This window comes from Carya illinoinensis, chromosome 1, assembly GCF_018687715.1.
Source record: "Carya illinoinensis cultivar Pawnee chromosome 1, C.illinoinensisPawnee_v1, whole genome shotgun sequence".
Lineage (NCBI taxonomy): Eukaryota > Viridiplantae > Streptophyta > Magnoliopsida > Fagales > Juglandaceae > Carya > Carya illinoinensis.
Window position 1 is genome coordinate 51012180 of NC_056752.1, and position 21588 is coordinate 51033767.

Below are 21588 nucleotides of genomic sequence, written 5' to 3' on the forward strand. Positions count from 1 at the left end.
AAAAAAAAAAAAAAAATTCCAGCAACCCGTAAAGAGAAATTCCAGCAACCCGGCCAAGGTGAAGAGATTTGAGACCCAGTGAACAAATACTAGAAAGCAATACAAAAGAAGGTGTAGGAATCGTGCAAGAAGCCATGTGGGTCGTAGAGGACGAACCCGTTGCAGGGGAAGATCTGGATGCAAAACCCGTTGCAGGGGAAGATCTGGACGCAAGGTGGAGCAGCGACATAGGGCAACAGCAACGGTGAAGACGACGGCGACGACGAACGGCGACGGATGACGGCGACGGAAGACGGCGACGACGAACGGCGACGGACGACGGAGTGGTCACACCGGTGGCTAGGGTTTGTGAAATGAGGGGAAGAGGTCTCTGCCTTGGTTCTTGCCGATATCGGTTTCGACTGATAATACTTAAGCTCGACCCGCTAGTGACGTGGATCCGAATAACCCGACTTTTGTCGGGTGGGCTCAAGCCGGTTCATGCGGACGGATCGGCCCAATGCATTTCATGCACAGGCCTAGTGCCGGCTCCATCAAGCGTTCCTTCGAAAAGCCACCAACGACCCAGACTACCCGATTCTAACTATTTTGCTATGTTACAACTCTCCCTAATTGATAATCTAGGAGAACATGACCGAAGATCTTCGTCAACTACAAAATAGATGGTCACAATGCTTTTTTCGCAAATGCAGATTTCAACCACATTCAACAAATCCACCAGTTGTATTTTATAACTGCTACTGCAACGGTCCCCCTCCTTAACTTGCAGAGGAACAAGGGCCCAAGTCCAATTGATTAGTCTCATTGCCCATTTATTTTTATTTTTTGTTGTATGCACTGCTATTTTTGTAAAAGAGTTTTTCTCAGGTCCCCCGTCCTCTCCTCTTGTATTCTCTCTTTTAACTCAATGCAAGTTTGTTGGAGAAAAAAAAAAAAACTCAAACCTTCCTACTCACCTTTTTCTTTATGAAAAATTTATGGTTGTCACTAGCAACTTGAAGCCACAAGCAGCGTGTGAATTCTGGAGAAACTATGAAGGATCACAAGAAAAGAAGAGATTTTGTTATTTATAAAACGCCCTTCATGGAGCCCCAGGGGCTTAAACACCCCAATGAGTATTTTAAGCAACAGGACTTCAAGTTGCAAATCATTGTATTGGCTTATAGCAACATGCTACAGATTCAATGAAGAATACCGTATAGAGACTTACATATTATTAGCAGAACTTGGTATTTAGATTCAATGGAGAACAACAAATCTGGAAGCTCGAGTCAGTAAGCAGACATGCAAACAGAAAACATACCAAAACCTTATACCAGAAATATTTCAGAGACCATATTACCCAACAGCTTTTGCTTCCATAGTTTGCGACTAAAAAGAAGAGTACATTACTCTCAACTGTACCTGGATCAGTCGACTTGGATATTTTCAGGAAAGGGAATTGAAGCACAACAGTGATAATACCCATTTCCATCAAACACAAACCTTTGCGAAAGATGAGCTTCACGGATAAGATACTCTCCCCACTCCTCAGATCCATAGTGTTTAAAAATGCCTCGTGCATCAAAAGAATCAGGTTCTCTACTCCATTTCTTCCTAAATAATATATTCCATAGGTTAGCCCACCAGTGAGGAAGGAGAAGCCAAACACAACTGCAATGCTGCCAACATCTAATATGTACCATAAAAACAGAAAATGCAAACAGAAGAAAAATAACGGCAGTCGCACCTTTTTCTATGCCTAGCATTCATCACTGTAGCATGCAACTGCAATTCAAGCAGACAGAAAACCCATATTATTGGTACTTCCGAGAATCTGTATAAAATGAAGAATAATACAATACAATAATGCAATCTTCACTACCAAGTAATACTTCAAGGTGGTGTGTTTATAGCCAAATCAAGATTTCAAGCTTTTATAAGTTTTTATGAACACAAACCTACTTAATAAGGCAATTATCAGGTTTAAGTTTGTGTTTATGTACGTATATTTTACTCATTAATATACACCATAAATCAGATTATTCAGTAAATATTCTTCATTTCGGCATCTCCAATCACCAGCATGGTTCCCCAGGATCGCTGGTTTAAATATTGATATCAACCCACCTCCTTTAAAGTCAAATCAGTCATATCTAGATTCTAATATAATGGGGCAAACACTAGGATCATCAATTAATGCAATGACTAAATACAAACATATAAGGCAAAATGATTCTTTCAAATAAAAAAGAACATGTTAGATGAAACTCTCAAATTTCAGCTATTTTTGGAAACATAAAATTAGGTTTATTTTTTCGAATTTCAAGATAGCCTTAACTTTTTCAATCTCCCAATTTGTTTATCTTTTTCTTTTAAAAACTATTTTCCCATAGAAAAAATGGCATAATTTGACAAACCTAAAAGCAGTTTAAATTTTTAATAAGTATCCATCATGCAACTCCCTTCTCCTCCCCTCCCCAATCTCCCTTTTTCTTTTTCTTTCTTTTGCTTCCAGTTTATAGGGTGACATAAAAAAATCAGCAAATACATAAAGAGTGCCATCGATTACCCGCCCAACAATTTTTCCTTTCTGAGGAATGTAGTTGTGACAAGTCAAAAATTAAGTAGCTTGGAGAGTTGCAAAGGTTATCAGAAATGCTTCTTGCATTAAGAATTCAAAATTATCAGCACATCACACGAATTCATTGCTAAGAAATTAAGTGCAACTGAAGAACATGATCAAAAGCACAAGTAGCATAAAAAAGCATCAGCATAATGGAGTAAAAAGGAAGAAAAGGATATAAAAAGGTCATGTATATATTATACCTTTAACTTGTAATTTGCATCTTTCTCTAGGACTAGTCCGGCTTCAGTATATGCATCAATAATCACTTCTAAGAAAGCTTAAGAAATTCAAAATAACTCTTCAATTGACAGAAACAACTTAAATCTACTGAAAAAGATATGTAGTTCTTTCTCTTTGTTAGAATAGAAAGAATTTGGATACGACAAGCACGTAAGAGTCGACCCTCACTGCCAATTTCTTCCACAGGAGCATAAAGAACGCGAGCTTTGGCCAAGGAACCTCTCAGGCAATCCTGCAAGGACATGAATGAGTTGGCCTTAAATGGAAATAGCATAGATCCTCACCCGCTATAACATATATAAACCTACAGATTTTTCCAGGAAAGAAGAGGAGTCATTGCAAACGTAACTATTAAAAACCACCTTCCAATTGGCTAAAAACTAGAGGTTTTTTAATCCATGCATGGGATTTTCAGTCAAGATCTCAAACATTATTTCTACTTAATAATAATTAATCATCAAAAGCAAGTTGACTGGAAAGCACAGTGCAAGAGAGATATAGGGTAGCTCGAACATTATTTTCTACTTAATAATAGTCGGTCATCAAAAGAAAGTTGATTGGTCAGCATAATGCAAGAGAGACACAAGGTTGAACAAGAGGAATTAATGATATGGCATATCTTCGGAACAGATGTTATAATTAGAAATGTGACGCATGGCATCTATTCAACTCATACTCAAAACTGCCATGGATGTCATTATGTTTTAAGCTACACTTAAAAATAGAAAAGAAACTTACCAGCCCCTTAAGTCTTATAGCAATAGGCCGATTATCCAAAGCATTCATCACTTTTGAGGAGATTCTCTGAATATAAACATTAAATATTGATGTCAAGAAGTGCCACTTTCAGCCACCTTCTACTTTATTTAGTAGAAAATTACCTGCAAAACCTCAGCAGCTTCATTAACACGGTCCTTGTTCCACAGCTTTAGCATGAGTACAGTCAGGTGAAACGTTTTTGGTTTAATGAATATAGATTTGTCAATTCCCAAGTCTGTCAAGTGCAACACACATATGTCTTTGTTAGAGAAAAGGAGGATGAAAACATAAAAGGAATAAAACTGAAAACAGCTGATCCTCTGCTAGTTCAAAGTTGACATAAAAAAATATACTCATGAAAACACACTCAATAAATAAGCAGATATCATAAATGCATTAAGGAAGAATAAATATTTGCATTACAATACCCTACATGAGACTTCAAATCAATGAAACCATTATCTTCTAATCAATAAACAGAAAAGAGACAAAGGATTTCAGGTGGTACCATGAGTTGCAAACTTTTAAGAGATATAGCATGCTATGATTGCTATCAAATGCTGAGATCAGCTAAAAAACAAGACCACTACACAATCCCTTGATATTAAGACGTTTTAGCCTTTAAAGAATGTAATATATAATTGTTGGCATACCAGATAAATGAGAAGACTTTGATGCTGTAGGTGGGTAACTGACAAGAGGTATTTTAGTTATATTCGCGTTAACATGTTCTTTGTCATCATCAGCTTTGAGTTCAACAGCTACATCAACTTGTTTATTTAACTTTCGGTCCCCATCTTCATTTGAATTGCTCCCCTGATTGTCATCTAGGCAACCATCATCATTCCCCAGTATGGAGTTTTGAAAATTGAGAAGCTTATCAACTAGTTCAGGATGTATAGCCAATGGAAGTGATATGAAGTGAGAGTAATCAAGACTTGGGCTTTTAACTGCCTGTAAAATGAATGAAGAGAAGTAAAATCAAGACAATAATTCGCCCGCGGGGGGCCTGCGGGGGTACCAAGATTCTTGCATAGCCAATTTCATTGACATAGAAATTCTAGGTGGAAAAAAGGTGGCATTCTTCAGGACATCTTTTGTGAAACAACATTAATAGGCAACTGACCTCATCGATTATTTTTTGTATATTTTCTGAAGCTCTAGTTATACTATCCATTGAATCGCCTGCAATGACTGCGACAAATAACCATGTAAAAATTACTCAAATTAATGGACAATAAAGCCATCACATTCACGCATATTAGAAAGTGATAGGAATTCCACATTTAAATCAGTATTGGCATATGCATGGTCTAGTACAAATAAGCAAGAAGATGACCAAAACGGAATCTTAAAAGCAACAATAGATCATAATGATACGCACAGGTTATCACAAACCCAAAAACTTACTAATAGAATCATCCTTCTTGGAAGATGGAATTATGATTCTGACTCCCATCTCATCTTCAATCTTTTTCTGTGTAGATCCTCTGAGAAACAGGAAACAAGATATAAGGAAACAAAAATTTTATAGTAGTACAAGAAATTTAAGTGTTAAGTTTTGTACCCTTTTCCTTGTACAAAACGAATTAGGGAAGCACCTACCTGCATATCAAAGACTGAAAGTTAGACCAAAATTCAAAGAGAAATAAATTTTAAAAACAAAAAGTGAGGAATGATGATGGTTGCCTAGATTATTTTAAAAACGTAAATAATGTTTTAACAATATTTTATTCAACTTTTAACCTTCATCTCATCTCAACTCACTCTTACTAACAACAACGAAAGCTTAATTACTAACATCTCACCTTAATTGAAACTGAATGCTTAGAAAGCTCTGATTCTCCTTCCAAGACTGTATCCTCAGAACCACCCTGCAATGCACTACAACTGATAGTTGAGTCAGTTGCTTCAGTCACTGCATCAGCTGCCTTTATGACATGTTGAACATTAGAAACATTGCTAGATGTGCTACACGGTACTTCAAGAACTTCATCCCCATCTTCTGGTTCAACTATTACATCCTTTTCCAAGCATTCTGCAAACTCACACGATCAATGACCATGACAAGATAATAAACTGGAAAATATTAGTCTAATAAGCCTATTGTTGCTAAATGAGTACTATGATCCCACTTGATTGCTTTATGACATTGTCAAACCCAGCCCTCAAAATATAGAACATTACATCTCGCAAACAAAAAGTGGAAAAGAACATGGTTTAATTACTTTCTGAAGATCCAGAAATAGAGAAAAAATTTCCTTTTATTTTTTCAAATTGGTAAGTTGCAAACGCACGTGATGGGTTTCCAATCTGTCCTCAACCCTATCCTTACAGGGTGTAAGGTGCCATTTAAGCTAAAGCTCACTGATAGAAACAGAGAAATCTAAGCACTACTTATCAAAAAAAAAAAAAAAAAAAAAACAGAGAAATCTAAGCACTATAATTTAATTGATAAAATCCAAATTGCCTAAGATGTAATGAAACAAATCTACAACTCCCACCATTAGGGAGAAATTAGTATGATCAAATGAAAAGCAGTGGATCATCTTTGCTCCAAGCATAGTGCGTAAAGTAAAATCAAAAGGTTTACAAAAAGAAAAGGAAAAATGGAAATAGAACCGAAAAACTCTTCTGCCTTTCATTCCAGCTGATAACCAACCTTCCTTAGAAATTGCTTGAGTACAGACTGGTCGCCAAACAGAAGTAATTTGTTTGTGCTTATTTTTCTGGTCAACAGCACTTTGCTTATCCTCTCCACCACCCATTTTCTTCATAGTATAGCTCAAACCACGATAAGCACACTGTCCCTGTACATGATTGTTTCACTAAAATCAAGCTGATGGCTGACTTAAATAAGCTTCACAACTACCCCAAGTTAATGTATATCTAGTTCTGAAATAGTTGCATTGTTGGAAGCAGTTTTGTCTAAGAACACCTTTCTCATTGTTTATAGGATATACAATTACTTTTACAAGTAATATAATTCTATTCAAAACACAAAGGGGTGCAACCCAAGTAAATAGAAAGTATTTTGATGTTTATATATGAAGAAATGTTTATAAATAATAAATACAGTGTATTTTAATGTTACAACTGTATTGCATTGTATAAATTTCTCCAATATAGATATAGATATACACTGCCAGCCTTAGTTGGGGAAACACGATTCCATTCTCACATCAAACCATTCACTTTGACATCAGAAAGGCCATGATAAAAATATACATATATATATTCAGAAGTTTCAAAATATTTTTAGAAAATCATGTAATAATGTTCATAAACTTCTAAAAAATTGCTGCTTTCATCTCTCTCTGCAGTCAAGCCAGGACAAAATAGATTTCACAAGAGACATCCCGTGCCTAACTGGCGAACTATATAATAAATTGTTGTCTAGTGTGCCATAACCAAATACAAAAAATGAAATGTGTTAGATAAATATTGGACTCCCAACTTTTCAGTCATCCTGAAACGACTTATTTTCTTTTCTTTTCTTTTCAACCTATGTTAAACACAGACATTAATGCAAGGTATCACTTTGATATTTATACCATGTTTGATCGGACACTACCCCAGATTAACTTATTATACTGAATGGGCAGATTTAGGTCACAACAAAAACATTGAAATAATAACTTGTCAAAAAAATGAAATGGCAACCAATAACAGTCCAAGTAAATATTCCACACAAAAATGGACATTAAAACCCATAAAACCAATGTTCAACTTCCCGTGTACTTGAGTTACGCCTTTTGTGTTCATTAATAAAGCATGAACTGTTACTAATAAAAAAATAATACCAATGTTCAAAACCTGAAAGTAATTAACTGGCCCCGGTACAACATATGTACTCGTAAATTTCAGTATATGGTCCACTCTGCAACAATTGCATAGATAAAGTTATGTCCCAAAAAGAAAATAATAACAAAATCCATAGTCCTGGCCATAAATCAAATTATTTTGAATAGTAATAATACTTCTTGAAAGTGATTTAGTCAGAAATGGCTTCAATAACGGCTCTTTAAGTGCTAATGCCACCAACTTAATTAGAATTCAAGACGTAAGAGCGGTTTTTGCTCCCGGTAAAATAATGATTAAGAACATAAATGAAACGAAACGAAAAACAACTCGTACAATCGATGCTTTAGTTTCTGAACATGAAATGGAAACTCAATTTCTCGAGTAGCTGCGTTAAGCTTAGTTGATTAGGAGAGCTTTCTGTTTTCACGGATACCAAATAATTAATGAAAATTTATAGATCGATAAAATTACAACATAATTAATTTTCATGCACTTTCTGGGGAACCAGACAGGGTATTTAGAAGGCCTACCTGAGTAGAGACCTCATTCGGAATCGAATCTTCCTTCCTTCTGCCTTCGTTCAAAAGAAAATCCGTTTAAAAGAGAAGACTGCACAGGTGTATTCTGCAGGTTGATATTTGACAAGAGGAGACACCAATAAGATAGTTGGGCCTCATATTCGGCCCAAAAAAAACCGAGTTGTTGAAGAACCCAACAAACCGACAAGTCGATTTGCCTTTGGTCCAATGGCACTGATCGACGTGATCGTGTCTGAAATAAGTTTTTGAAATAAAAAAATGTTTATAACTTATTAAAAAACTAAATCCAAAGAATAAAAAATATATTTCAAAAAGTCCAAGAGGGGATAGGGTGGCCTCTACTATATATATATATATATAGTCATTTTTATATATTTTTTATATATTTTAATAATATAATTAATTATATAATTTTTTTTAAATATACAATAAATTATCACATTAGTAAAATATATAAAAAAATATATAAAAGTAATTATATATAAATTTTTTATTTAAAATTATTGCTCAATTGTAAAGTTTAGAATAAGAAAAAAGCAACGCCCAAAATGGACTACAAAATATCTATTGAATATTTAATACTTTTCAATAAATTTATTTACGCAGCCATAAATATTATAGAGTACTATATATTATATGTCTATCTCTCTTATTCTAAGTATTAAAGTTTGGTCCACATGATCTCTAAGCAACTGATCTTATAACGGAGACAACAAAGTATTAACATTACGTCCTGTCCTTCATGTTTAGCCGCGTCACGTTACGGGTTCCAATCATACGTACATATCTGCTGCTCCAAAATGACCGGGCACCGCCTGAAATTCAATCCTTGGCTTATAGAAACATTAATTAAAGATAGCCCATATTATTAACGTGTCTACGACGTTGAAAGTGTTTTTAGTTGAAAATCTAGCAGCTAGCAAGTTGTGCAGTGCATTGAGGGCAGATCGATATTATGATCATTTTATCTAAGAGCTAGCATGATTCGCTACAAATATGTACATATGCGACGTCTTGAAGTGTACAGAAATCCCTGCTCAAAGTCTCCAATATTCGATGATCTACAGCTCAAAATACTCGCTCACACTTCGTGCAGGAGACTGGCTGCTTGATTTGATCATGCTCTTGCATGTCACATGCCACACCTTTAACACTCCATCAAGACTCCCTGTACAGATTGTGCAGCCATCCTCAGTACTCTGATCATCGCCCAAAGCCCCAGAAAACGCAGTGATAGACCTAATAGGCCCCCTGTGTCCCACCAACACTGCTACACATGTGTGCTGGCCGCCATCTTGTTCTCTAATCCAAACCCTACATGTTGAGTCTGCCGAGCCACTCACGACATAACTAGCCACACTGGCTAGGCACATGACTGCATGGGTGTGACCCTGGAGTGCGCCACCGTAGTTCAGTTGGCCGGAGAACCAGCCCATGAGCCAGTAGTTTATGTAACCATCAGTGCACCCACCGTATAAAACTCCACCATCTTGGGTGAGAGCCAGGGATTTTACGGGCGAGCTCTTGGCTGGGAGAGTCACGGTGAGCGAGTGAGGTTGGTCCCCTCCGCAAAAGTTGCGGCGCCACACTTTGACGGTGGCATCGTCAGCGGCGGTGAACAGAACTCCGTCATCAGCAACTACGATGGCATTGATTGGCTCGGGATGGGCTTGAATGGTCTCGATGCATTTGAGGTCAGAGATTCGCCATACTTTCACTGTTTTATCGAGGGAAGCTGAATACAGGATGTCGTCTGATGCATTGATCGCTAGTGCTGTTATGGGTCCTGTATGCTTCATCTGCTAGAGTGATTGAAAATAAATGCATCATAAAATAATTTTCTTCTTGTATGCAGCCAATATTTATATGGTAAACTTCACCTTAGAAAGTGAACAATTAATTAAGATGGATCACCAATATATAATATATAACATGTTCATACTTAGCTAGGGAATTTAATTATTTCTTGGTTCAATATCGTACCTAATCAAAGAGTAAAATATTGAAGAATGGGGGCTTCATTGTTATAAATATGTAAACCAACCTATCACTATTCAGTCCACCAGAAAAATTGTGATATCGATTTAGAAATAACTCATCCACACCTTATTCCTGCAATGCTTATTAATTTAGCTGAATGCTCTTGCATGGGAAAATTAATAGTTAGGCAGGTAGCTTCCACTTCCAGCTAGCTAGTTCTGGGCTCGCATGACTCAAAAGCAATGTCGGTACGTTGGTCTGTCTTCATTAAAGACTAAAGATTTTTATAGATAATGGAATTTCGTTCCATCCACAATTTCCGCAGCTAAATAAATTCGGAGAATCACCAGCATCTCTTGTCTTCTTTATGATGACCAACGCCGACATCATCTGACATCCATATATGGATTAATTGTAAGGTAGTTGGCCGGAGATCATGGTGCCTGATCTCCGTGACCAAAATTTACAGAAATTTATATATTCCCTAAAAAGTCTAGCTAAAAATACAGACATGCACATGAATTAACTAGATGTTATAATATTTATAGAATTTATACAACTGAACTAATATTCAATAAATATTAGAGGTTACATCTAACTATCACTTTTAAGACTGAATAAAAATGATAAAGAGAACATTATTATTTGCAGTGAGCTGCTACCCACGCAGTGAACACTGGAGGTAAATATAATTAAAGTAATGCTACGTATGATTGTGAAATGTGTAAATATCGCATAATTATTTAAAAAAAAAATGAAATCTACAATTAAAAAGTTAATTTTTTTTTATGTAAATCTCGTATTAATTCAATTTTTTTAAAAAAGACTGTGCGACACTTACATAATCATAACTATAAATATTATTTCTCATATAATTAAAGTCGTTATAAATCATGGAGGAGACATGCATATTGCGCGCTGAGGTTTCCAAGAAACCGAATTCGGTATTAATTTATTCTAATTTCCATAGTGAATTTTAGTGAAATCCAATATTATGCGAAAAAGATCTAATATTACCGGTACGTACTCTCATTAAAGTGAATTAATATAACTCCTAATAAATAAAACAAAGAATAATACTAATATTTATCTTAAAATTTTTAAATGATATTATATATATATATATGCAGCCGATCGATCCTAATAATTGGTCTTATAAATTAGGCGCTACTAGATTTCTCTCCCACTGATCTTCCTCCTATGCATGCGTTGCAATTAGTCGCTATACCACCAAAAGACCAGCTTGGAGTTCTCAGTTCATCTATAGCACTCATAAGTCATCTCACTAGCTAGCCCCTTCACTAGCATCAAGAGTATAGAATGTTTTTTTACGAAAGAAGAAAAATGAAAGCTGAACTTTTCAGACAATTATCAATATAAGAGGCACTAAATTTATCGTGATTATTACAAAAAACAGTTGGTTTTTTAGCCAAAAAAATGGAAACTTATTAGTAATAAATGTAGGTTAAAGAATACTCACTTCAACTTTGGGACACTCGTTTAACACGATCATGACGAGATAAACAGACAAACAAGGTACACCGATAAATAAATAGAGCAATAAATGCAAATCAAACCCATTAACCCATACCGTTTTATCTTTGCCGGCAATATAGCTCCGGACATAACTTCCAGTCTTGGGGATCGTCGCCAATCGGATGTGCTTCAAGCTCCCATGATCAGATGTTCTGCGCCACACCCGAATCTTGCCGTCACCATAGGCTGCATAGACTCTTTCATTGGACACCACCAATGCAACCACCATGCAAGCCTTGGTCTTGAGCTGCCCACACTCGGCGAACTCCGGGAGCCTCCAAATCCTGATGGCGTTGGAATCCGAGCCTGTGTAGACGAAGCCGTTGGACACGGCAATGGACAGGATCTGGCCGTCCTTTTTGAGGACTGAGGAGACGCACCGGTAGTCAGCAGAGTGGAGGTCGGGGATCTTGGTGGGGACGAGGGAGTGAAGAGGAGAGGCAAGCGGTGAAGTGTGCAGGCTTTTGGAAAGAGTGGTTGGGGCGCTCAGGCGAGGTGGACTGTAGGGAAAATGGGAAAAGGAGGGTTCTTTGGTGGAAATGCTTCTGGAGAATTTGGTTGGGGTGGATGCAGCTGCTCCTGATCTTATTGTAAAAGACAGGTTGGGAGGGGAGTTGGGGGACTCTAGTGAGGACATTTCTCTCTGCTCTCAATGCAAGGAGAGGACTCCTCCAATGTGCATGTGGGTCTAATGCTTTCCTTTCCTTTCCTTTATTTGTGGGGTAATGGTGCGTATAAATGCATACACCGTCTCTCTCTCTCTCTCTCTCTCTGCGCGATATTGGCGTAATGAAATGAAGTTTGGGCAGAGGATTCTGTTAATGCAGTAGTACAAGTAGATAGTTGCAGCTATTGTTCTTCAATGTATATGTGGGAAGTAGCGAAGGATCTCTCGTTGCTTAATCGGGGCTGCCAGTACCCGGGCCTACAGTTTCTAAATTAAATATACATTTTATAATATGTGCATACATTAATCATTGCAGATATAAACACTACTCGGATTCAACTCACTGAATTAAAGTATGGTGATAATTTGGGATCCGAAAATTTATTTTTATCATTTCTAATCGATTTTAAAGATTTCTAAGTATAATTTCATGAATATATACTTTTTAAAGAATAATCATATATATAATTGAAGTTTTTTAAGTCATTACAACACAATAAAAACTCATAACACTCTTGATAGATATTGTAGGAGTGGCAATATGTTACACGACCTGTTAACTCAACACGAACACAACACGATAATAACGGATTAGGGTTTAGTCTTAACGGATTTAGGTCAAAATGGATTGACAGGTTAAGACATAATTGCTAAACGGGTTGATAACGGGTCAACCCGTTATGACACGTTAATAAAATTATAATTATAATTATACCCTTATACCTAAAAATAAAATTATTAGAATGATTAATTACGCTAAATTTAATCAAGTCAAACGGATTAATTTTAGACTTGTAGTTAGTTTTATAATTTTTATAGATATTGTAATTTTAACATTTATATAAAATTCTACTAAATTTAATCATGTCAAACGGATTAATTTTGGACCTATTCAACCAATTTACATAAAGAGTTTGAAACGGATAATATTGTATCGTGTTAACTTATTTCGTAATATTTACTAATGGGTCAAAATGGATTGACACGACTCGTTATATTAATGGGTCATGTTAGGATTTAAGATTTTGACACGATAAGCTTAACGAGTCGGATTATGGTTGACTTATATAGTATAATATACATACTTTGACATGACATGAACATGATCCGTTAACACGGTTTGACACCCTTAAAATATTGTTGTATTTTACATAATATATATCTAAAATAACTAATTATTTATTAAAAAATGAGCTCCAATACATTATGTATTTTCTTTTCATTTTTCATTTTGCTACAATAAACTCGCTACATTTAGTTGGTATTGTTCATCCATGTAAGCTTTTTTTATTCGTTTCTCTTTCCACTTTGCATGTCTTCCAACACTTGCTAGATGAAATTGACTTTAATATTTTGCTAGACGCATAACTAAGAATGAAATGATATGCCATGCATCTAATATTTCTAATTTTTTTCTCATACTATAGTTGCATTTTTTCACCTTTTTAAAATTTTTTTTCTTATAATATTTTTATTATTGTATGTATAGGAAAAAAATATATTATATTGCATTTAAGTAGCTATTGCAAATATTAAAAGACATTACAAACTCATCGGTAGTTAGAAAGAATATTTGAAATATTTAATAAGATATTTAAAAAATAATATTTGAATGATATAAAGAAAAATAGATAAGTTTATATATGGTATATTGTTAAAGTTATTAATTAAAATAGAAAAAATGAATTTTATAATATATTATGAAGAAAATATACACAAAATATTGGGAGTGCTCTTAAAACTTAATGCAAAATGAGATGAAAATAAAATTGAAGAATGAGTAGTACTAGATAGATAGATAGAGAATAACTTTGAAAGCTAGAGGCTTGTTGTTATGAATGAACGAATCAAATATAAATCACAATTTTATATGTATATAATAATTATATAAATAAAAAATAACGTAAATATCTTCGTTATTGTAAAAATTAAATGTTTAAATTAAAGAAATAAATAATTAATAAATGCCAAATATATTTTGAATTCCATTTGTGCCCTCGGTAAAAATAACAGTAGAAGCCCACGACCTCTCGGTTCCATTTCCCTCACTTCAGAGTACATACCACGGTCATGCCCAACAACATGCTGGAGCGGGTCCTCTCCCTGCGCCGATCCACACAGCCGCACGGGGACGAAGCCGCCGGTGAAAACGGCGACGGAGCCGCCGATGAGTCTAAGACCAAGAAGCAGCAACTCCCGCTAACGATGCGGGCCGCTAACTACTTGACCCGGATGGGCCACGTCGGACCATGCCTCGCATTCCTCTTCCTCACTTTCATCGCAATCCTCTCCTTGCAACTCTTCCACTCCCGCAGTTTCGTTTGCGTCTCCTCATCCTACTACGACCCGGTTTCCCGCTCGGGATTCTACGGGTTCGACGGCCTCGAATCGGACTTCGGATCCCTCGGCGTGCCTTGGTGTAAGCTTTTATTATCACCGGATCCGATCCATTAACTTCTTCAATTTTATTCATCACAGCTATTGCACATTTCGTGTCTTTGGTATTGGAATTAGCATCGAATTTCCTAGATTGCTTGTGGGTAAAGGTATAACTTTGCTAAGTTAAAGGCGATGTCTGCTTGCTATGAAAATAAATAATGGAAACAATGCTGCTAATTTCTAATATCTGTAGGGAGATAAGTTTTCGCATTTGCGTATTTCAAAGTAAGATAATAATGCTATGTATTGCTTATTAAAATGCTGAATTTCGTTAAAATTGGCTGTCTTTAATGGGATCCAAACAAAAGCAAGATAGTGTAGAGTCTGAACTATATGGATACTGGCGTTTTCATGACGGGAAACATGACTGTTGCTAGTGAAATTTGAATAAAATAAAAAAGTTCCCCTTGATTGAACATGGGGAAGATCTAAATTATTTGTTTCAGCTTGAAATCCTTGATTTGAATTTGAAATCATTAAGTTTCATTGTCAATAATTGCGCGATTCTTATATTCTCATCCTTGGCAAAAGGCAGATCGAAACATGGAAAAACAGTTGAATGGACGTCTAAGGATTTACTCAAAGGCTTGGAAGAGTTCGTACCCATATATGAAACCCGGCCAATTAAAAACAATATGTTTGGAATGGGTTTCGACCACAGCTTTGGGCTATGGTTCATTGCTCAATGGCTGAAGCCAGATCTGATGATTGAGAGCGGTGCTTTCAAGGGGCATTCCACTTGGGTTTTGCGGCAAGCAATGCCAGACACACCAATTGTGTCACTTACACCCCGACATCCTGAGAAGTATCTAAAGAAGGGTCCTGCTTATGTTGATGGAAACTGTACATACTTTGCTGGAAAGGACTTTGTGGATTTTGGAAGTGTTGATTGGGCAAGTGTGATGAAGAAACATGGGATTAACAATCTCAGTCGTGTTCTTGTTTTTTTCGATGACCATCAAAATGAATTGAAAAGGTAATCACCGCATCTTGATGAAAATTCTACCCATTATTTCTTTCCTTACACCAGAATTGAGAATTTCATAATTCATTCTTTTCTTTTCTTTTCTTTTGTATACTTTGATGAGCAGAATAAAGCAGGCTCTAAAAGTTGGTTTCCAACATCTTGTTTTCGAGGATAACTATGACACTGGAACTGGAGATCATTATTCCTTAAGGCAGATTTGTGATCAATTTTATATAAGAGGTATTTGCTCTCCCTTTTACTTCTTTTACGAAGGTCCTTTACACTACATATCCCTTCTGTGCCTTGTTCTTGAATGCATCATTAATGCCTTCTGTACCTTGTTATGATTGAGGATTTTGTGGCAAACAGTTTTGGGTATGACTTCCTGCCATATTGGTTGAATTGCATCTATCATGCTCACCGCAGACAAACCCACAACCTTTAGTAAACAAAGCCTTCTCCTGGCTATTTGTGGTTCTGTAAGTGATAGGGCATCGGTCCTCTTCATGTAGCCTTAATTTACATCCTTTTTGGTGTCTATGTCTCAGAACTTGATGGTCTAATCTAATGTGGTTTGAGACAGGTGTTTAGAACTCTAAGATCATTGCCCAATATATTGAGCTGAAGTACTAGAAGTACACATGAAGAAACAAGTTTATATTATCTTCAAATGTAGATGTTTTTATTTTCATGATACTTGCCATGAGATTGTAGCTATAAATGTATGTATTCACTCATGTTCGTGTCCCTGTGGAGTTTCTTCGATACGAGTTTTGTTCTCTTGATTATGGACTTATAGTTACTGGCTTCCTGCCGCAAGAAACACTAATATAATCGGTTATTTTGTTCATTTAGGAGGTGGCCATAGCTGTTTTAAAGACAGCGATGAAGCTCGGATTAGATCAAAGAGGAAGAAATTTTGGGAGAAAGCGGTGGACATAGAAGAACTCTGTGGGCCAGGCGAAGCGTGGTGGGGTGTTAGAGGGTACGTGCGGGATAATTTTAACCACAGTAATGAGCCAATCTCCCTTGCAAGGCACTTTGAGAACAGCCGTTTTCTGGAATCAATTCTTGATGTTTATTGGGAACTCCCTCCAGTGGCTGGACCTTCTCTCACTCATCAATCAAGATATGATCCAGCTCGTGCACCCAGTCCTATTGTTGAAGATGGCCGATACCGCTTGTTCCAGCGGCTCGGTCTGACCAGACTAGAGACTTCTGTATTCAATGGGTATACTCAGATGGTTTATATACAGATATCCAAACAAGAGATTTAGATCACAGTAGATGAGAATGTACTTTTTTACCTTCCCATAGCCTTTTTATGTTATGCACGGATTTTCTCCCCTGTTGCGTTTTCCACCATGTTTTGTATATCAAGTTTAGAAATTTAGAACCACTTTGGGTGGCAACTTTTCTTTTTCGTTCTTTTTCTCATGCAGTAATTTGATTGCCAGTTTTTTGGGCTACCGTGCAAGTCTATTAGTGCTGATATTTCATGTTTTGAAAAGCCCTCTACCATTTACAGAAGCCTACTTGCAGACGGTTTCTTGCCGAAAACTAGGGAACGATCAAGATTGAGATTAGTAAGGACTGTCCAATGTACAGTCACCCGGTACCAATCTGGGAAAAAATAATAATGGTAAAGGGAGTTACAAGCTGATAAATAATATATAAGAATTGTATAAGTTTTTTGTAAAATTGTGAGTCCTAGTATATAAAAAAAAAAAAAAAAAGTTTTTTACAATTTTCTTTTATAGTATGGTTCATTTTTTTATAAAGATTTTAGATGAAATTTGTAAATTTAGGGTTTGTATATATCATTTTAAAAAGAATTATATAATTTTATAAGTTATACTTGCCAGTGACATATTTTTAATGTTACATGCAAGCTTGCCTGTTATAAGCTCAAAAACCTTCGCGTTTTTTACACGCGTTTTGAAGTGGGGTGCCTGCCATTCCGCAGACGATAAGATGGTTCCTGTGGGTCCGTGTAAGAATTCAAACACCCGGAATGATGAAATTTGAAAGAGCCCGATGCCCACGATAAGTCGTGTCAAGTCTCCCATGATCGAGAGAACTCCAATCAAAGTTTCGCTTTCCCTTATCACCTCAAGCGACGAGTTATATATAAACAAAACCTCGTTTAAGCAGTTTTATCACAGAATTTAAGTTCATAAGTCTTCCTTCAATTGTCTCAGGTCCTAATGCAACACATACTTTGTTGAGGTTAGAGAAGACAAGAAAAATTGTTAAGAAACCTTTAAAGTATAAACAAAAGTGGTGTAGTACACCCCTGAAATGGGTTATTTGCAAGAACCAATGACTGGATGGCAATTCTGCTACAGGGTCAACCGAGTCAATATATATATATATATAGAGAGAGAGAGAGAGAGAGAGAGATTTACAAACATCAAGCAATCCATTTACACAGCAGTTGGAATTCAAAGATACATAACTAAGACGACAGAAACTGTATATGATAATCTGGATGTCTCCAGTTAAAATCTTCTACCTTGCAGGAAAATTTTCAGAGCTACACAAAAACTAAAACATTTCAAATACATATATATGATTTTAAACAGAATACTAAACTCAAAATTCTTTCAGAGCTTTCATTGCCTCAGGTACCCTCTCCCTTCTGCTCTGGCTGATACTTCCACATCAGTCACGACTCTTGCACTTCTCCATGGCCCTTGGCGCTGCATTCAAGCATACTTGTTTATTCATTTTCAGCAGATTCACAATTTGTATAACAAAGAAAGAGCAAAATAAAATTCCACGGATCAAGGCTGATATTGGAGTATTGACGACCCCATGCTTAAAGAAAAAGTCTGCTGGAGAATACTATATACATCTAACTGACATTATAACATGCTGAATATATTAATTATAGTAGAACATACCTAAACCAATTGCATCTGAACCTTTCATGATCCTTAGCCTCTTGCAGGAGTCGGTGAACATTCTGTGACAACACACAGCATAACGATAAGAACGGATTATAGACTTAAAGTCATGACTAAAAATGATAAACACTAATAACCATGGTAAGAATTTTATTTAATTTTTATTTTATTAGCACCGAGTGTCCGAGACAAAGTCCTAACTTACCCCAGACCCATAGTAAGAAATTGGATCAGAACATTCAGCAAACTGACTATATTTAAAGAAAAGAGCAGAGTACAGAGCCAAGTTTCATATCATATAATTCCAAGAAATTAATTCTCACAATGTGATGGATATTCAGATTATAAGCCACCCATATTTCACTATTATGTATACCCCACCATGGTAACAGAATTTTAATAGCAGATTTAGGCCAACTAGTCGATCACCTGGACTCAATCTTGTAACGGAAAACCATGCACTTTGATATAACAAGCCACATCAAATTAAGAAATCATGAAAGATTTTGAATTGAACATTTGAAATACATGCATATTTAAAACACGCGTGAGGATAGCACTTACTCCCAAGGGACATCACCAACGAGCATCCAATCACCATCCTTGTCTTCATATGTCAGCACGTACTCAGAGCCATGGAGCAGATCCCTCAAACAACTCTCATTCAGGCCATCTCGCCCTCGAAGTCCATGAGAACCGCACTGCCCTGGATCAGTCATTCACTATGGATAAATACCCTTCTGATATACCATGCAAACTTTAATATAGTTTCGAAAGCAACTGATGCATCAATATGTTCTCATGCAAACTCGAATTAACGCTATTCTGATATATCTTAGATGTACCACACACACACGCTCAGAGATAATAAGCACTATTTCCTTTACAGACCAAGAGGCTCATTAACTTTGTGCTTTTAAGTTGTGTGTGTGTGTGTGTGTGTGTGTGTGTGTGAGTGAGAGAGAGAGAGAGAGAGAGAGGGGGGGGGGGGGGGGGGGGGGTGGTGGAGGAAGAAGAGTACCAATTGTAAAGCAGCTGAACATCTTCTCGAGAGCTGCTGAGAGTTCCATATAATTTTTGTAGGTTTTAAGGTCGACCTTCCTTAGGTACGGAGCACCGTCCATGCTAACTTTTATATAAAGGCATCCAGATCCAGTTTTGCCTTCACCCTCATCGTTATTTTTTGCCAAATTGGAGGCCATGGTGTTTTTTCTGAATGATCGAATTGGTGGCCATCCCACAACCTGTGCCCTGTTGCAACAATTTTATACTTATTAGTGCTTCACGCTCAAGAAGTAACACCCATTTAAGAATCCACCATATAGATTAAAACTCAGAACGATAAAGGAACCTAAAAGTGAAAACCCGTCCAGTCCCCTGAAGAAAACATATAATTGGAGGAGCAGATACTAATAGCCCACAATAACTCGGTCATTCTGACAAAACTCTCAATATTTGCTTTGAGAGATGATATAGCGGAGCACGGATTTCCATACAAATCACCCATGCTGGCAAATTGCTGGAGGGTAAATTTGTGAAATCGTACGAGGGGACGGTAAAAGCCACAAATTCGTAGTATGGGTAGGAAGAATACCGGAATCTACAGAGTGAATTCCACAACAGCTAATATTTATCCTATATTTGTAGCCTGAAATTAAAACCTAGTAAAACAATTTAGAATTTGGTTGAGGTGAGGTTTTCACGTTCTTTTGGGAAAACCAGTACATGATAAAAGCAAAATCCATAACTTTTTTGTCAAATTTACGGCAACCAATTTCGGAACCCAACAAAGAGAAACACGATCAACAAATGCGAAGAATGGGAAACTTACTTTGCAGCAGGAGCATTGCCATGTTCATTACCAGCAGGAACCTGAGGCTTCTTCTCCTGAACAGGCTTTGAAGATTGAGGAACAGAACTAGTCTCTTTCATGGTTGGCTTTGCGGACAGACATGACTGCTGGTTATTTTTCTTACCCTCCAAACCAACAAGAGGCTTCCCACCATTTCCACTTCTAGTAGAGAACAAGACAGCTCCTTTACCCAAATCAACCTCAGATCCATTACTCATAGATAAAACCCATTTCCCAGAAGACCCATCAATGGCATCAGAGAAACCCCTCTTAGACCCAGACACGAGATTCTTTAGAGGACTCGGAGAATACCCATTATTTTTATCCTCCAAATCCTTGCCAAAAAGAGAGACCCCCAGTCCTGGTTTTCTCTCTGGGGAATCAGACCCAGGCAAGCCAAGCCTGAGCTCCGTCTCCTTGAGGTTGAGAGTAGAGCTCTTCTCATCCTCAGTGGAGATAGTGGAAGAAGAGGAAGATGAAAGCTTGTCAGAGCCTCTTTCCATTGAAGAAGTGTCTGTTAAGCCTATGTAATTATGTTCCAGAGGTATAGACATCAAAGTTACACAATGCAAAGAAACTCGAATATAGCTTAAGGAAAAGGCTAAGAAGTATATGAAGAAGAAGGGATAATTGGTTTGATAATATGAACAGAGACCAGAGGGTAGAGAACGGAGAGAGAGAGAGAGAGAGACTGCAGGATAGACACTCTTGTCTATAGCCCTGATGGTCTGGTATTTTTGATGCAGAAAAGAAGCTTCTTTGGCCTTTCTGTAGAACCTTTTTTTCATCCGCTTTTTCTCATACATAAAAAAGAAATTCCAATTTTTCTTTTCTTTTCCTTCGGAATCCCAAACATTGTCTTTATTGCCGCGGAGGGCTACGATGACAATGATGAGTTCAGAACTTCAGAACCCTTGTGATGTCTCTTAATTCTAGCCCATAATTTATGGCCAAAATATTAACTGCAACAGATTAGGTACATAGAATCAATTTGCTAAAAAAATGTGTACAGGGATCTTTACCATCCTCAACTTTACAACATTTAACGTTGTTCCCGCAGCATATGTTGTTACATTGGTAGTACTAATTCTAAAGATCAAAGCATTAATTTGATATGATATGACAATGTAACATTTTAACGCGCAACAAATGAATTTTAGGTGATAACAGCCATTAGACCAATTTCCACGAACTGATATGCATACTCTTATCTTTCATTTGCGAAACTTTTATTTTTTTAAAATATGATGATATTCTAATTTTATTTTATTCGTAAAATTTATTCAAA

General features: G+C 36.6%; 4 protein-coding genes across 8 annotated transcripts; 1 reads left to right on the plus strand and 3 right to left on the minus strand.

Annotated features, from left to right (window-relative positions):
- Positions 1-1134: 1134 nt before the first annotated feature.
- Positions 1135-8096, minus strand: LOC122282187. Of its 3 annotated transcripts, none has more exons than XM_043094138.1 (14): positions 7942-8034; positions 7424-7487; positions 6270-6417; positions 5416-5645; positions 5175-5212; positions 5018-5097; positions 4734-4801; positions 4261-4561; positions 3730-3842; positions 3587-3652; positions 2990-3080; positions 2809-2876; positions 1730-1767; positions 1135-1596 (listed from the first exon to the last, which is right to left on the minus strand). In XM_043094138.1, exons 1-14 carry the CDS (start codon positions 7956-7958, stop codon positions 1410-1412), a joined length of 1509 nt encoding a protein of 502 aa, XP_042950072.1. In that variant the 5' UTR covers positions 7959-8034; the 3' UTR covers positions 1135-1409. The 3 variants fall into 3 exon arrangements, with proteins under 3 accessions (XP_042950072.1, XP_042950079.1, XP_042950076.1); XM_043094145.1 differs by lacking the exon at positions 7942-8034 and adding an exon at positions 7745-7801; XM_043094142.1 differs by lacking the exon at positions 7424-7487 and having other exon boundaries at positions 7942-8096.
- A 790-nt stretch (positions 8097-8886) lies between these two features.
- LOC122282206 (protein JINGUBANG-like) lies at positions 8887-12214 on the minus strand. Of its 2 annotated transcripts, none has more exons than XM_043094159.1 (2): positions 11522-12214; positions 8887-9752 (listed from the first exon to the last, which is right to left on the minus strand). In XM_043094159.1, exons 1-2 carry the CDS (start codon positions 12101-12103, stop codon positions 9012-9014), a joined length of 1323 nt encoding a protein of 440 aa, XP_042950093.1. In that variant the 5' UTR covers positions 12104-12214; the 3' UTR covers positions 8887-9011. The 2 variants fall into 2 exon arrangements, with proteins under 2 accessions (XP_042950093.1, XP_042950097.1); XM_043094163.1 differs by having other exon boundaries at positions 8887-9749; positions 11522-12209.
- Positions 12215-14161: 1947 nt separating this feature from the next.
- LOC122282217 lies at positions 14162-17008 on the plus strand. 2 transcript variants are annotated; one of them, XM_043094171.1, is made up of 4 exons: positions 14162-14552; positions 15104-15548; positions 15664-15779; positions 16395-17008. In XM_043094171.1, the coding sequence occupies exons 1-4, from the start codon at positions 14204-14206 to the stop codon at positions 16814-16816; spliced, it is 1332 nt and encodes a 443-aa protein (XP_042950105.1). In that variant the 5' UTR covers positions 14162-14203; the 3' UTR covers positions 16817-17008. The 2 variants fall into 2 exon arrangements, with proteins under 2 accessions (XP_042950105.1, XP_042950108.1); XM_043094174.1 differs by having other exon boundaries at positions 14234-14552; positions 15108-15548.
- Positions 17009-17942: 934 nt separating this feature from the next.
- LOC122282225 (auxin-responsive protein IAA27-like) lies at positions 17943-21083 on the minus strand. The gene is made up of 5 exons (XM_043094178.1): positions 20280-21083; positions 19470-19699; positions 19013-19154; positions 18446-18507; positions 17943-18241 (listed from the first exon to the last, which is right to left on the minus strand). The coding sequence occupies exons 1-5, from the start codon at positions 20852-20854 to the stop codon at positions 18204-18206; spliced, it is 1047 nt and encodes a 348-aa protein (XP_042950112.1). The 5' UTR covers positions 20855-21083; the 3' UTR covers positions 17943-18203.
- Positions 21084-21588: the final 505 nt, after the last annotated feature.

Coding starts and splice junctions, on each gene's coding strand:
- LOC122282187 (XM_043094138.1), bottom strand. Junction 6,418..7,423: donor GGCCAGTTAATTACTTTCAG/GTTTTGAACATT, acceptor AATCATGTACAG/GGACAGTGTGCTTATCGTGG. Junction 5,098..5,174: donor CGTTTTGTACAAGGAAAAGG/GTACAAAACTTA, acceptor CCTGTTTCTCAG/AGGATCTACACAGAAAAAGA.
- LOC122282206 (XM_043094159.1), bottom strand. CDS start 12,103: ATGTCCTCACTAGAGTCCCCCAACTCCCCTCCCAACCTGTCTTTTACA. Junction 9,753..11,521: donor TTGCCGGCAAAGATAAAACG/GTATGGGTTAAT, acceptor CAATCACTCTAG/CAGATGAAGCATACAGGACC.
- LOC122282217 (XM_043094171.1), top strand. CDS start 14,204: ATGCCCAACAACATGCTGGAGCGGGTCCTCTCCCTGCGCCGATCCACA. Junction 14,553..15,103: donor ATCCCTCGGCGTGCCTTGGT/GTAAGCTTTTAT, acceptor CCTTGGCAAAAG/GCAGATCGAAACATGGAAAA. Junction 15,549..15,663: donor CATCAAAATGAATTGAAAAG/GTAATCACCGCA, acceptor TTTGATGAGCAG/AATAAAGCAGGCTCTAAAAG.
- LOC122282225 (XM_043094178.1), bottom strand. CDS start 20,854: ATGTCTATACCTCTGGAACATAATTACATAGGCTTAACAGACACTTCT. Junction 19,155..19,469: donor GTTCAGCTGCTTTACAATTG/GTACTCTTCTTC, acceptor TGACTGATCCAG/GGCAGTGCGGTTCTCATGGA. Junction 18,242..18,445: donor TTCAGATGCAATTGGTTTAG/GTATGTTCTACT, acceptor GCTTGAATGCAG/CGCCAAGGGCCATGGAGAAG.